Source organism: Octodon degus, unplaced genomic scaffold (genome assembly GCF_000260255.1).
Source record: "Octodon degus isolate 3935 unplaced genomic scaffold, OctDeg1.0 scaffold00236, whole genome shotgun sequence".
NCBI lineage: Eukaryota > Metazoa > Chordata > Mammalia > Rodentia > Octodontidae > Octodon > Octodon degus.
The window spans coordinates 2,419,388-2,435,114 of record NW_004524812.1 but is presented as its reverse complement, the minus strand read 5'-3'; the positions used below and the strand labels follow the sequence as shown (position 1 = coordinate 2,435,114).

At 41.8% G+C, this 15,727-nt stretch overlaps 1 protein-coding gene across 8 annotated transcripts in view; it reads left to right on the top strand.

Moving 5' to 3' along the window:
• Positions 1 to 15,727, top strand: part of Kiaa1210 (KIAA1210 ortholog) — a 91,703-nt gene that overhangs the window by 64,527 nt on the left and 11,449 nt on the right. For 7 of the 8 annotated variants that reach the window (XM_023706025.1, XM_023706022.1, XM_023706018.1 and 4 more), the window contains 4 exons: positions 3,245 to 3,403; positions 6,340 to 6,448; positions 8,510 to 12,648; positions 14,050 to 14,241. In XM_023706025.1, coding sequence (XP_023561793.1) covers positions 3,245 to 3,403; positions 6,340 to 6,448; positions 8,510 to 12,648; positions 14,050 to 14,241 — 4,599 coding nt within the window. Of the gene's footprint in view, positions 1 to 3,242; positions 3,404 to 6,339; positions 6,449 to 8,509; positions 12,649 to 14,049; positions 14,242 to 15,727 lie in introns of all 8 variants that reach the window. The other variant, XM_023706021.1, reaches the window with a different exon arrangement.

The window sequence follows — 15,727 nt, the reverse complement described above, 5'->3', positions numbered from 1 at the left end:
TCATATTGAGAGTTCTTTATTGTTCATCCAGCAGCATACTGCAACTTCTCTTGCCTTTTGAATTATGCTCTTTGTTATTTCTTATATGCTACTTCTGGAGGTATTAAAATATTTCAAGTTTGTATAACTAGAAAATCTTACTTTTAGTTTTCAAAGGTATGTTTGCTAAGTATGAAATTCAAAGAGAACAGATCTTTTCTTTCAGTTCTTTAATCTAGTTTCTTACACCCTTTGTCTTTTTTTTTCTTTCTAATGTGGAATAAGATGCCATTTAATTTTGTTCTTCCTAGCTAATATTTTTATGTATATGCTTTAATGATTTTCTTCTTTATAAGAAGTTTTGGACAATTTCATTTTTGTGCGTTTTGGTATGATTTTATTTAAATGTCTTTGCAAAAGGTTCATTTTTCTTGGAAATGTGGTATTATAACTTGAACTAAATTCAGAAATTTTAGTTCTTTAAAAAAATGCTTGAAACTATTGTTTGAAGCAAGGTACAATTCCCCTATGATGAATGCTATCACTATGTATATATAAAATGTACCAATAAAAAATTCAAGGAAAAAAGAAAGAAAACACATTTATCTAGTCAATGTTTTACAGAAATTTACACACTTTATAACCCTGTAGCATTCTTTGGTGGTGACACACTGAAAATGATCCCTGAAAACACTTTAATAATTTCGTCCCATCAACCAGTGTAGTCAAGTATTTATAATTAGTCATGGTGCTGGTATCATTTCTTAGCCAAATACACAGGCATACAGTGAGATGTGTGGAAGGGATCTTATATAGGATATAGGTGGGCTGACATAATTAATTACTTAGCAACAGAGTTACAGCTAGTGCTTTTTAGACTATAGAAAGTGGTATTCAGTAGAATTCTTACTCTATTATACTGTATATTCCTTATTGATAGTAAGATACTGAGGTCTCCAAACATTATAAAACTATGTACTTTTTTCTTCCTTTCTATCAATTTCTGTTTATAGGTGTGGGTCTGTTATTAGATGTGTACATATGATTGCTGTGTATTACTAATAGAATGATTCTTTTATTAACATACAGTGTTTGTCTTTGTCTCCTGTAAAAATTTTAACTGCCTTTTTTTGTTTAATATTAATATAACCACCATAATTCTCTTTTGGTTGCCATTATCTTGGAATACCTTTTTATCATCCTTTTCGCTTTCATTCTGTTTGTCTTTGGATCTAAAGTGCATCTCTTGCTGGGCATGGTGGAGTGTGCCTGTAATCCCCGCACTCAGGAGGCTGAGGCAGGAGGACCACTTCGTGTTGGAGGCCAGTCCGGGCTACAAAGTGAGTTCAAGGCCAGCCTGAACTGCATAGTGAGACCCTGTGTCAAAAAGATGGAAAAAGGGTATCTCGTGTAAACATCATAAAAACAGACGAATTTTCAAATCCATTCTGCCACTTTCTGACTCTTAACTGGAGAGTCTGTTGAAACATACTAATTTATTAACAAGTAAGAACTTCTACTGTTTGCTTTTTTGTCTCTACACCTTATATCTGTTTTTGTTCCTTATTCCCTCCATTGTTACCATATTTGGAGTTTAATTATTTTTAGTATATTCTTCTTATTATTTCTTTTTCTGTATATTTTAAAATAATATTCTTAGAGGTTCCTTTGTGAAGGCAATTAACAAAATTAGATCACATTTTAAGACACGTTAGTTTTCTCTCTCTATTGATTTGAGTAAGTTCACAAAGTTAAATTATTTATAATCAACCTTTCAAACCAGTGTCTATGGCATGCACCTATAATCCCAAGCTCTGGGAGGCTGAGGCTAAAGGATCATAAGTTCAAGCCCTGTCTGTGCAATTTAGTGACTTGTTGAGACATCATCTCAAAATAAAAACAAAAGGAAGATCAAAGGCCACAGATTCAATCCCTGGTACCTTGAGGGGAAAGGGGGTTGGCATTTCAAAGCACCAGTTTAAATTTTTTTCTTTCTGGAACACAAATTCTGTATGAATAAATTCAAGAATTGCATCAGGTTAACATAGGCTAGAGGCTGGGCTGGCAGGCAGAAAGTTGAATCTGTGCTGCTACAGTGAAACTGCAACCACCTACAGGTGTGAAAGTTTCTTATTTTCTGCCGTGATTTCAGATTTACTATTGACAGTGGTAAACCCATGGGACACAGGTAACAACTATCGCAACCACAAAACCCAAAGAAGTGCCTCTAATCATCGTCCCAGATGCATGTGCTGATTTTGATAGACGTTTCTTCAAGCTGCTTGTAAACTATGATTTCTACCTCTTATATTCCCAAATACCTCCCCACAAGTCCAGTCTCTTCTGCTTTCTCACTCAGCACAGCAGCTAGGGAGCTAAGCAGATGATCAGAACACACAAGTAGAGAAGACTGAGGTTTGCCTTATGATTTCCTCTCTGAAATACTGGCCCCTACTGGCAGAAGGCGGAAGGTGGCGACAAGTATTATCCCTTAGGGAACCAGTACCACTTTCATTCTAGGCTCCTGTCTCCTCATAGCCCCTGGATGGAATGTGAAAGCCCTCTTCCAACCTGATTTTCTTCCCTCCACCCAGCCTGCATCTGTTTCCAATGTAGAAATCCCAGAGCTTTGCTGGATTTCACTGACCCAGGTTGTGCTTCTCAGGCAGCCAGACGCTCTCATAATCCTCAAACCTTATGAACTACATTAAGTGCTTGTGCTCCTATCTCATGGGGCACTCCTGGAAGCCTTTCCTCTTCTCTGCTCTTCTCGTCCTGTCTCATCCCGTCCTCTCTGTGTCTGTCTCTCTGTCTCTGTGTCTGTCTCTCTCTGTCTGTCTCTGTCTGTGTCTATCTCTCTCTGTGTCTGTGTCTCTGTCTGTGTCTCTCTCTCTCTCTCCCCCACTTTCCCTCTTTCTCTCCCTCCCTCTCTCCCTGCACTACTGGGTATTGAACCCAGGACATTTGCACTGAGCTACATCTTTAGATATTTTTATTTTGATGCAGGATCTTACTCAGTTGCTAGGCTTGAACCTGAATACTTTGTAAGCAAGGAAGCAACACAAACTTCTTCCTGTTTCTTGCTTTTATCTACGGGGGAAGTGTGGACCTTGACTCTAATGAGCCCACTGATCAGAAGGGGAGGAAAAGGGGGCAGTGGTTCAGGAAGTGTTTTTTTTTTTTTGAATTCTCACAGAAGCATTTCCAACTTTGAGACCAGTGATGGCATATAGGTTGGTTCACTTATTTTCTTTCACTTTTCTAGAGTTTCTCTGACTCATCATCTGAATCTGATTACTCACAACCTTCGACTGAGTGTGCCCCTACCCTAGCCACCAACCAGAGCTGTCTGGATTCTTTAGCTACTCAACACAAAACAGATTTAAACCTCTGGGAACTACAAAAGAAGAGTCTTCAAGCAACTGTAAGTACTTCAAGAGACTTTGGAATAAACTCTTGTGTAAAAAAAGATGAGGTCAAGCTCTGCAAAGTGCTCCTAGGAAATGGTATGGCTTGGGAAAGCCATATGGCTTGCAAAGTGAAGGGCATGCATTGACATGCTGAAAGGGGTGAGCAATTAGGTGGGGTAACTTACCCACTAGAGCTTATATAAAAGAGAATGAAGAAAACAGAAACAGTGATTTAATGCCCCCAAACCTGCTTATTGGCTTAGCATCTGGGAAGCCACCCAGCCTTCTTTGTAGAGGTTATTCATGACAACTCAGATCAGGATTTTTTTAGTTATTAGTGAGGTGATCCCAGGAGTTACAAACTAAAACACAGACTCACTCTTTTGCAGCTCAAATCTACAGCTCTAGGCATTCAGAAGTCAGCTATTAATCCTTCCAGACTTTCACATAGATGCCATAGAGTCCTGCCACACTGCTTTCTAGCAATCAGAGCTATATTAGGCAAACTTACTGTGTTACAAATATGGTCTATGGGTGTAGGTGAGTGGTAGAACACTTGCCTAGGTGAGTGTAGTCCACAGCATGTGTGTGTGTGTGTGTGTGTGAGAGAGAGAGAGAGAGAGAGAGAGAGAGAGAGAGAGAGGAAGAGGAAAATGAGGGGAGAGGAGGAGAAGGGAGGAAAAAGAAAGAAAAAATAAAGCAAAGCAAAGAAAAATGAAATGAGACCATGGCCACAGATCAGACATAGAGACATGACAATTGATAAGAGAGACAGAGAGAGAATAGGAACAATCAAAGGTTGCTTAGTATAAGAAATCAAGAATGTTGCCCAACCTGGGAATGGTGGTGGATGCCTGTAATCCCAGCTATGCAGGACAGGGAGTTAGGATGATGCAGGTTCAAGGCCAGCCTGAGTGTCACGGTGATACTCGGTCTCAAACAAAACAAAACAAAAAGCAAAAGCAACAACAAAACAACATCTTGGCTATCTTGATAGTCCTGAAGGACTGCACATTAATTTAGCCTGATGTAATAAATAATGTTCCCTGTTTGTCCAAGTCATTAAGAATCATTTGATTATGTTCCTTGATCCCTGTTTAAGAAGATAAGGAACTAATGATTTTTGCAAAACATTTTCATGAAATGTTAAGAATTTAAAGATGTTGGAATTTAAAAGGATGTGTGCGTTAGCTTAAACCTTCACTTTCGTCAACTATCCAATTCCACAGTGATTCTGGGCTAAATAGGTAAAAGGCACCAGGGTGATAGCTCAGTGGAATAAGTGCTTGTCTGGCAAGCACAAGGTCCTGAGTTCAATCCCTGGTACCACCAAAAAAACCCAAACCAAGACAAAACAAAAAAAAAAGATAAAAGGCTACCAGTCAGAGCAGGAAAACACTGAAAGAGTGTGCAGTACGTGCATTTTTACACGGAAAACATCCAGCCATAAGCAGTCCAGGCACCTTCCCAAACACTGCGACAGTTGCTGGCTAAGGCTAGAATCCAGTCTGCTTGCTTCTAGCCCAGTCCACTTTTTACTGTATCACATGCCTTCTAGTGTAGACCTTGCAACTTTGCTTTAGAAAGTGGGAAAAGTATAAGTTAAAAGAACAATTGGAGGAGCAGGGGCTCTTGGAAGGACTTCTAGTGACCCTGAGACAATCTTGGTTTGGTGTCATGCAAAGGGGTGACCAATTACTAGGCATAAAACTGTATGTGCTTTATCCCTCATAGACACCTGACTGCAAACCTGGAAGGCAGGAGATGTTGGCTAAGGGACACTCACTATGTCCCTTCTACCATTCTTCCTCTGCATTACGTAACTGAGGAAAGGTCTGGGCAGCATCTTTGAAGAGAGCAGAGACATCTACTTCATCCTTGTGACTCTTCTGCACATAGGGAAATATATTGTCTTTTTGAGACAGGGTCTCTCTATACAGCACAGGCTGGCTTTCAGCTCACTTTGTAGTCCAGACTGGTCTCGAAATTACAAGGATCCTTCTGTCTCTGCCTCCTGAGTGCTGGGATTATAGGTGTGTGTTCACCACGCCTGGCAGGGAAATACATTAAAAAGGTCCAGAATCATTTATGATGCAGGAGTTTCTACCACTTCCTCTTGCTCTGGAATCTCTTAGATCTACAAGTGCTGTGGGACTCTTGACCTTTAATTTATAGATGTGAACACAGAAATTTAGAGCAACTTGTTCAAGGTCACACAGCTAGTAAATGTTAGAAAAGAGATTTAAATTCAGGTGGATTGGACCTCATTTACTAAAAAATAAGTAATTTTGCGCTGAATTTGTATAAGGACTGTGAATGGAATTATAAAGTTGTACATTTATCTTTAAACATTTGCCATAAAGCGCTTACAGGAAGCAAACAGCAGATACTGTTTAGGGCAGTGCTACTTTGATAATTCCAGAGCTGCCTGTGGGTTATCTGAAAACCTTGTTTACACTAAGCCAGTTTCAACCCATTCAGCGTAAAGGCTAAATCCTTCTTCATCTGTCGTTTCTTTGAACAAAACCCCAAACCTCTTTCTTCTTTTGAACTGGTAAGACATAATTCATATTTTCACTAAATTCCCTGCAAAGAAGCCAAGCCAAATTTGAGTTTGGATCATGGTCCAGTGAGGCAAGTCTGAGCATTTCAGTGCTGCCAAAGGTAGATTGTCGTCAGGCCCAGTAACCTCCTTTTCAGATTATGGGCTTCTAGCATGATTCAGTAGTTTCAAGGTGATTTAGAGCAACCAGTGCAGCATATTATTTAGACAAAGGAGCTCCAGATCTGGACAAATCACTGCCAGTGTGTGTAATGATCCCAAGGGACCTCTACATGCATGCCATCAGAACTAACTTCTATCTTTACAGTACTCTTATGAACTTATGTGAGGGAAGCAACCATGGATGGAGAATGCATCAGTGAAACTCAAGCTCTTTCCCTGTTTTAGGTGGAACCAAATCAGGAGGAGCCAAATGTTTCAGTGGTTTCTGAAGGAGCACATAGCCCGACCGAAGCTGAAGAAACTGGCCCAAAGAAGGTGAAAATAGAAAGTGCAGGTTGGTACATCTTCAATCTCACCGAGAAATATGTGTCCCAGGCTTCATTTCACAGTACAATGCGACAGGACGAGAGTTACCCAGGACTACTGCCCTTGGTTTTCAGAGAACTTTCAATGTAAGATGCATACAGAGAGGTGAGAGTTTCTCCATTCCATCTGCTGAACTAATGCAGGTACCACCTGTGTGGGGTTTAGGTGAAGGACCATGCCCAGGTGACTATTTTACCTCAGTGAAGTCCACCAGAGAGATCCTCGGTTTGTAAATTTGTTTCTTCTCCTTTGAGGTCAATGTGCACGCTGAGTAGAGTGAGGTGTTGGAGTGTAGTTAGTGATTGCCTTTTCAATGTTCTTTCTCAAAAACAGACTCAGAAAAGAATAACATAATTTGCAAAAATATGATTGTTTGTTTGTTTGAAAAATTTCCTTTCTGTCCCAGTAGAGAAAAACCTTGTGTCAACAGTGAGACCCATTCCTATCTTCATGGGCAAAGAGGGCTTGTACAGCTACAGGTAGATAACCTTGGTGGCAGGCAATTTAATTTCAAGAAATAGTTGACAAAAGCAAAAATCTAGTTCCACAAATTAAATTGAATAGTTATTTTAGGTTTTTCCCACAAAAGATTTCACATGTGGATTCAGACCCAGGATAACCCTAAACACACATCACCATGAAAGCAGAGCTACACAATTTTCCTTGAAAGGAAGGAAGGAAAGAAAGGGGAAGAAAGGAAGCTTAGGGACGACCAAATAGCTCAGTGGATTAAAATGCCTGCTTAGGCAGATACAGTGGCCAGGGTTCTATCCCTGGTGTGTACAATGCTGGCTCCGCCCCCAGGGAGTGCTGAGATGGCGATTGAGACTGGGCCTGATGACGTGCGCCTGTAATCCCAGCTCTTGGGAGGCTGAAAACAGGCGGATCACTAGGAATCCAATCTAGTAGTGAGACCCTGAACTAAAATAGAAAAAGAAAAAAAGGAAGCTTAGATGATTAATCTTTTGTCTGGTTTATTTTTAATAGTTACCATTGATATTCTGTCATCTGAATCAGTAGTTAAGAGAAGCACATGCTTTGGTTGGCATTCCGTAAGGGGAATGAATAGCTTGGAGCACAGCCAGCTCTTCTCAATGCTATGTCCCCTTATGGTACCACTAGATGGAGCCAGGGACACAGCAAATGTGAGAGAGGCAGCGCAAGGAGGGGCCTCCGGCCTGGGCATCAGTCTGGATAGCTGCTATCTTGTGCGCTTGCTGTAAAGCCTGTGGACTGATGCAATTGTTAAGGTGATCAAGTATTGCTTACACATGCGTTGCATGGGATTGTTATAATTCACAAGAGTAGAAAATAAAAGAAAAGGAGGCCATAATCCTATCTCCCAGACAACTCCTGTTGACGCATCTGAAAAATAAAGCATACAAGCACATGATATGGAATGTCAAGCAATTCAGATAAATATCAGGTAGAATATTAAAATCCTAATCAGAAAACACAAGTAACCCTTCTGACTGCCCCAGTCAATTTCATCAAAGATAATCATTATGAGTTTAAAATTTGTCCCCCTCATCCCCTGGGAATTGAATCAGGGCCTTCACACTGAACTATATCTCTAACTCTTTTCTATTTCTTATTTTTAGACAGAGACTCATGAAATCTTTAAATTGCCTAGGCTGTGCTTCAACTTACTAGCTTCCTATAATCCCAGAATGTAGAATTCTGGGATTACAGGCTTGCATTATCATGCCCAGCTCAAAGTTTTTCTCTTGATGTGTCTCACTTCTAATAGTGGACCACAGTAGCGTTAAAATGTTGAGCCAGCCCTGGAATCAGTTTATGAAATTTAAATTTACCTTTGATTTAAATTTTTCCTACTGCAGAAAGTTTCTTTTTTTTTTTTTTAGAAAGTTTCAATAGTAGTCAAGTTGCACTCTGTCTTCCGAGGAGCTTCTCCTTTATACTAGGGAACTGAGGAACAAATAGGTACTCACTGGGCTACGGCCAAGTATTTTTGTTTTAGGAAGCGTAAAGCACACATTTCTTATTTTTTCACTTCTATTTGTTATAGACTCCTCAGGCCAGGAACAGAGTGACAGTTCTGGGACTTATGATCAAAAGACAAGAAATAAGACTAAAAAACCTAATGCTCCTGGGAATCTGAGAAACTCAATGTCAGCAGCATATGGCAGAAGACGTAAAAGAACAGGAACGTGCGTTTCAATAACAAATGAATATGGATCCAAAGGAAAGAGCATTATACAATTCAGTAAAAGTCATGACCCAAACAACCAAGCTGTGTCCTCATCTACCAATGAGACTACCAGGCATGGTCCTTCCTGGTACCTGCCTTTGGAGAAGCAAGTCACAGAGCAGCTGGCAACCTCAGAAGCAGATATCACTACCCCTCTTGAGCTACTTTCAGATAAAACTGACATGAAAAGGAGAGATGCTGGGGGAGACTTTGAAGCCAAAAAAGCACAGCTCACAGTTGAAGAAGACATGCAAAAGTCAATGGTTAGCGGCCCACAACCATACCATGAAGATGGGGCTACTGTAGCCCAAAAGACAGAATCCAAAATTGTTTTGCCAGTGGTGGGAACACCTTCAACAACCCAAAAAGAGACCATTATTTTAATAACCACAGAGGCTCAGGTGCTTAGGGATCCTTCTCCTATCCAGTCAGAAGACGAAGAAGCTTCCAGTTTTGGCTTGCAAAATTCCCACTCTGAAACAGAGAATGTCCCAATTGTTTGCAAAGAAAAGCCCCTGGTAAATGTTCCCCAGGCCTGCACAGTGAGTGTTTCAGAAACAACAAATACCACAGTAGAGGAGGGAGGCATTTCTATGGGGAACGCTGAAACTGCTAATGTTTCTCCAGATTCAAGGAGCATGTTAGAGAAAGGGAATGATTCTGAGAAGCAGTTGGCTACTGAACATTCTTTCGAGTCCTCGAAGAAACCTAAAGATGAACAAAAAGACATCCAAAAATTCAAAGATGTAGCTGTGGATTTGAGCTGTGCAGAAGAGCAGTTGGCTCTTGGATATTCTTCCCAGTTCTTGAGAGAGTCTGAAGCTGAAAAAAGCTCTTCAGAGACAGAGAGTCCTGCTGACAGGGAGAGTTCTTTGAAGGAAGTGGATCCTACTAACTCTTCCCCCTCAGGGGAGAGTAAAGGAATCTTTTCAGAATCAGAAAGTTTTCTCGAGGAGCAGCTGGCTCCCAGGTGTCCTTCAGAAGAATTGCTGGTGCCTGAGAATAAAGAAATCTCCACAGAATCAAACAGTTCTGTTACAAATTCTGACAATGCTGAGGAATGGCCAAGCTCAGAGGAAGGTCTACCTCATGAGTACCCCAACCAGGTCTTAGAAAAGCCTGAAGATGAGCAAGAAGTGCCCTCAGTTCCAGAGAATGTTAGTGAGGAACAGATGCCTTCCCAATGCCCTACTCAGTCCATTGTGAGGCCTATTGTTCAGCAACACACCTCCTCCACTTCAGTGAGTGTTTGTGAAGGACAGCTTGGTTCTGTGGAGCCAGTGACTCCCAGCCACCCTTTCCAGCCGTGGGTGAATTCCAAAGTTATGCAGTTAGTCTCTGCAGATCATGAAAGTGCTACAGAGCGGGGCAGTTTTATGGAACCACTGCCTCACAAAATGACTTCAAACTACTTAATGAATCCTAAAGCTGAGGAAAAATCCTCCTCAGGCCCGGGAATTACATCTATGGAAGAAGTTTCTATGGCGGTGTTGCCTCCCAGATATTCTCAGCCCCTGACAAGAGCAATAGTTGCGCAAGAAGCCTCTGCATATCCCGAGAGTGCTCCTGTTGAGCAGCGGATTTATGTGGCCCTAAGGCATCCGTCACACACTTTTCCGCAGTGGGTAAGCCCTCAAGTTGAACAAGTTTTCTCCTCTCCAGAGAGCCAAGTTATAGAAGAAGGTGGCATTTTTGTGGAACCACTGCTTCCTGGCCATCTCCCTCAGCCCTTGATGAGCTGCATCGTTCAACAAAGCCTGTCATTAGGTTCAGAAAATATTGCTTCTGAGGTCATTTCTGTGGAGCCACGGTACAGCAAATACTCTCTCACCAATCCTCAAATCCAACCAATCTACTCAGACAGCACTGCTGTTGAACAGGGCATTTTTGTGGAGCAGCTGCCTCTTGGATGCCATTATCACCCTTTGGTAAAGCCTAAATTCCAGCCACACATGAGCCTAGACTCAGAAAGCACTTCTGCACAATGGTGTGGTGCTGTGGAATCAGTGCCTGCTAGACACACCTGCAAGACGTGGATGGGCCCTGAATGTAAGCAACAAGATTCTGTGAGTCCACAGAACACTGAAGCTGAGTGGGAAGATTCTAAGGAGTCAGCACTGCCCAGACATCACGTGCAGCCGTGGCTGAAACCTACATTTGAGCAAGTCACAGGTCTGGAGAATTCTGCTATTGAGTGGAGCATTTCTGTGGATCCACAGCCTTCCAGAGTGACTTCTCAGCCCCTGAAGAGGTCAGTAATCAAGCAACCAGTCTCCACAGGATCAGGGAGCACTTCTGGACAGTGGAGCGGTTATGACGAGCAAATGTCCCCCAGACACCCTTTCCAGCCATGGGCAAGCTCTACACTTCAGCAACAAGTCTCTGTAGATCAGGAAAGCACTGCAACTGAGGGGAGAATTTCTGTGGACGTGGAGCCTTCCATATACTATTCTCAGCCTCTGGTGAGACCAAAACTCAAGCAAGAAATCTCAGATTCAATGAATGCTTCTGAGGAATGGGGTGCTCCTATGGCATCAGGTTTGTCCAGACCCCCTTTCCAGCTGTGGGTGAACCCTAAATTTGAGCAACAGGTCTCTGCAGGTCCAGAGAGTGTTGCCATAGAAAGGGACATTCATAGGGAGCTTCCCAGACATCTTTCCCAGACCACTATGAGACAGAAAGTTCAGAAAACGTCCTCAAGTTCTGAGAGTGCTACAGTTGAGAGAGGCATTTCTGAGGAGTCACTGTCTCCCAAGCATTCAACCTATCTCCTAGTGAGGTCTAAAGTTCAGGAAATACCCTCCATCCTAGAGAATACTGCTGATAAAGCAAGCCTTTCTAAGAAATTGCTGCTTCCCAAGAATCCTCCCCACTCATATGTGAAGTTCATGGCACAGCAAATCTTTTCAGAGAACCCTGATACTGAGAGAGAAATGTATGTGGATCCTCTGGCTCCAAATCTTCCATCCAAAACTTTGTTGAAGCCTGAAGTTGAGTGCCAAATTTTCTCAGATTGGGAGAATGCTGACAGTGAGAAAAACATTTCTTTGAAGCATGCTTTAAAATCCCTAGGGGGCCCTGCAGACCTACAAGAAGGTCTGTCACTTTCAGAGAGGGCACCTAAGAAATGGAGCCATTCTAGATGGCAAATACCTTCTAGAAAAGCCTTAGAGAAGTTTAAGTACAAGCAAGAGTTCTCAGTTTCTGACAGCTCTTCTGAAGAGTGGAGGAGTTCTGAAGAGCAGCTGCCTTCCAGATACCCTTCCAAAGCCTTGCATGGGTCTGAATTCCTGCCACCAACAGTCTTGATGAATGTTCCTGTGGAGTGGAGCACTCTTACGGAGGACCAACCTCATCCTTCCCAAGCTTTTGGAAGTGCTGAGTATCAGCAACAGGTTTCTTCAAGTTTCAAGAATGCTGCTGCTCAGGGAATCATTGTTGAGAACAGTCCTAGAGCTTTGTCCCTGCCTAAAGACCCAGTTTCTCCAAAGAAAGCCAAGAAACACAGCCAAGGCTCTGAAGATTTCACTAAGAGAATGTCAACCTCATCAACTAAGTCAGAGAAGATTATCTTTGCTCCTACCTGGAAAGTACCCATTTCTGTGGATACTTACTATAAGGAAGAAATTCATCCAAGTGGTGATGGAAATAATGGTGGTCATGTAAACTTACCCACCAATGAAGCTAATACTGGAAATCTTTCTGGAGCCCAACTGAAAAGAATGTCTTCTCCACACAAGTATAAGAGTGAGAAACCAAATAGATTTAGCCAGATTCCTTCCTTCCTAATTTCATCCAGTGGAAGCAGAGAACAGCAAATAAACAGAGATGCTTCAAAGGGGTTCCCAAATACTATAGACAGCCCCACCGCACCATCTGCCTTTGTGGAGAAACGTCACAGAGGCAAATACGAAGGCATGGCCAGGAAGCATCCAATTTACAAGCCCCCAGGTGAGAATTTTAGCGCTCCAGGGCAAGTAGGTTCCAAGTGGAGGAAAGATTTGGAAAGCAAAGCCTTAAACGGGGGTCTGGGAATCTATTTCTAACCTTCTATACTGTGTTGCTTTGATAGGGCTGGCTTGGGGATTTGGAGGCAGAGTAGTGCCCCATTCTCAATTCACAGATGCGGAGGTAGCTAATCTCAAATCTTCCTTGTGCCAGAAGGGCGCTGTGCCAGCCATACCCCCCACATCACATAATGGACAGGTGTCCATCTCCCCATATTTTGCTGCCCCATCAACTGTGTATTCATACTTTTTGGTGGAATAGTATGCTTTATCAAAATGCTTTTACATGTACTATACCCCTCCTAATGATCATGTGGAATTTTATTTTTTTTCCATGTGGAATTTTAAAGGCCAATTCATTAAAAGCACCATGTTCAGATTCTTGGCCTGAAATCGTAATGTACTGTAAATGTAATTGTACAGCTTCTTCACTTATATGGAATGTCAGGAATTCAGAGCTGGGTAATCTTTTGAGCATGATTCCCTTCCCAATCCTTTGTGCCTTCACTCTCACCCACACATAGTCTTGACTATAACTCCACTGTAGTTTTTTTTTTTTTTTTTCAGAACCGGGGATTGAACTCAGGCCCTTGCACTTGCCAGGCAAGCGCTTATTCTACTGAGCTATCTCCCCGGCCCCTTAACTATACCTCTAGCCACACCTGTGTAACCACACCTGCAAGAAGGATTATGCAGTAACAGATTCCATAATATTTTCCTTGGAGTTAGAGGCATAACATCAGTGGCCCAGGGCTGGGCAGATAGCTCAGCTGCATAAGCACCTGCCTGGGAAGCCCAAGGTCCCAGTTTCAATCCCCGGTACCCCCCCCCACGATAATAATAACATCAATGGCCTAAGCCTCTGACTATGTAGGAACTGTCCCAGCCTATCTCACAACAGTTGTCTTGCCCTGATTTGAGGTTGGGGAGACAAAGGGAGGAAAGGATTCAGTAAAGGGTCACTGTGGTCTCTTTCGAGCAGTGTTTTTTGTTTTCTTTGGAGTGTTGTTATTTTGGGACAATGTATAGCTGTGTAGTTAAGGCTGGCCTTGAACTCACTATGTAGCCTAGGTTGACCTCAAGCTCACAGTGGGCCTTCTGCCTCAGCCTCCAAGTCCTGTGATGACAGGCATATGCCACCGTTGTGGCTAAGCACAGCATAAATACCCAAGGGATTCCTACCTTGCCAGGTTGTAGAGAGAGCACAAAAGAAGAGGATTCTTTTCTACTTGATGTCTATTTATTTTCATTTGACAATTAATAAGGATTCCATTTAGAACATCATTGTAACTCCCCAACAGATAAACCCTCGTCTGCTTTGCTTCCATTCTGATGCTTTTTATTCCTTTCTCAGGTCGGCAGTTGGATTATTACGTCTCAGATTCAGCTTGGTTTACTATGGCAAGGCAGAAACATAAGGGTTCCCAGCTCTACATTCCTGCGAAAGACACCAAAACCAAGAGCAAAGCTGCAGCCAAAACTGATGCCAAGGAGCCTATACGTGGCATAAGACCTGAGGCCACCCATAGAATACTCCAAAAGGTTACTGCAGCCATTAAGCTTCCATTGGGAATTTACTAGACATGCAATATCCCCTGCTCCTTTTGGGAGTATTAATCTAAGTTAAGGAGACTTCACGGGACAAGATTTGGCTTTGTACTTATACAAATATAACTTGCTTTCTGCATTTAAAGCATTTATGAAAAGTAATTAATATAGGAGTAGAATCTATAAATCAAATCCTGTCCTAACTAATTTAGAGTAGGATTGCATGAAATTGGTTGATAAATAAACAGTAAAAAAACCAATTAAAAATAACAGAGATAACCACTGGGATAGGAGTTGAATGTCTAAGGGCTGGCCAAATAGCTCAGTGGATTAAAGCATCTGCTTAGGCAGATGCAGTGGCCAGGGTTCAATCCCTGGTGTGCAATGCTGGTCCTGCCTCCAGGGCGTGCTGAGATGGCACTTGAGACTGGGCATGGTGGTGCACGCCTGTAATCCCAGCTCTTTGGGAGGTTGAAAACAGGCAGATCACTACGAGTCCGATCTATGTAGTGAGACCCTGTAGACCATGTACACCCTTACTAAAAAATACAAAAAAAAGTGTTGAGTGTCTAACAGATGTTTTATGCCTATAAATATGTGCATATATTTTATAAATGAGAATCAAAATATAAATATAGCAGTACACTCTCCCCCTTTTTTTGTTGGCTTAGCCAGTGATTGAACTCTGGCATTTGCGCTTGCCAGGGAAGTGCTTATTCTACTGAGCCATCTCTCCGGCCCCTAGTAGTCTACCTTAATCACAGGAGATATATGACAAAACCCAAACTACAGATAGTACTGAACCCTATAATTTAATACCTTTTTTATTTTAACTGAGCACATTATGTGAATATAATTTTAAGTTTGAAGTGAAAAAGCAAAATTAGCATGAGTTTGTTTTTCCTTCATCACAATTTCACAGATAGAAGATTCATCAGATCTTATCAACCTCAGCACATGATTGCCTTCTTTCAGTACCTTTCTTCGTTCTTTCTTGTTCACTTAAAGAAAACACTGTATGGCTTCTCTATGGTGTATCTGAATTTCCAGCATCACTATCTTATCTCTGTGGCCATTATTAGGTAATGTAGGTTACTTGACTAAGAACACAATGATTCCATTCCAGGCAATCTGATAGGTAACTGACTATTCACTGCCAGGTGGGCAGTGTATGCAGTGTGGCTATGCTGGGCAAAAGAATGAGTCTTGTCCCACTGGAAGTGGGATGGCATGAGAGTTTATCATGCTGCTGAAAATAACATGCAATTTAAAGCAAACTTATTTTATTTTTTCCATAATTTTATTGATAAACAAATACCAATGAGACAGTTTCAAATCAAATTGGTAGGACAGTTTCAGTAGTAAACACATTGCATACTCTCTTCCTAGTGGTTATTTGCTGTACAAGATGCAGACATGATATCCTATTTACAAACACCATTAGAACAAATTCCTCTATTCATTAAGAGAATGTAACTAT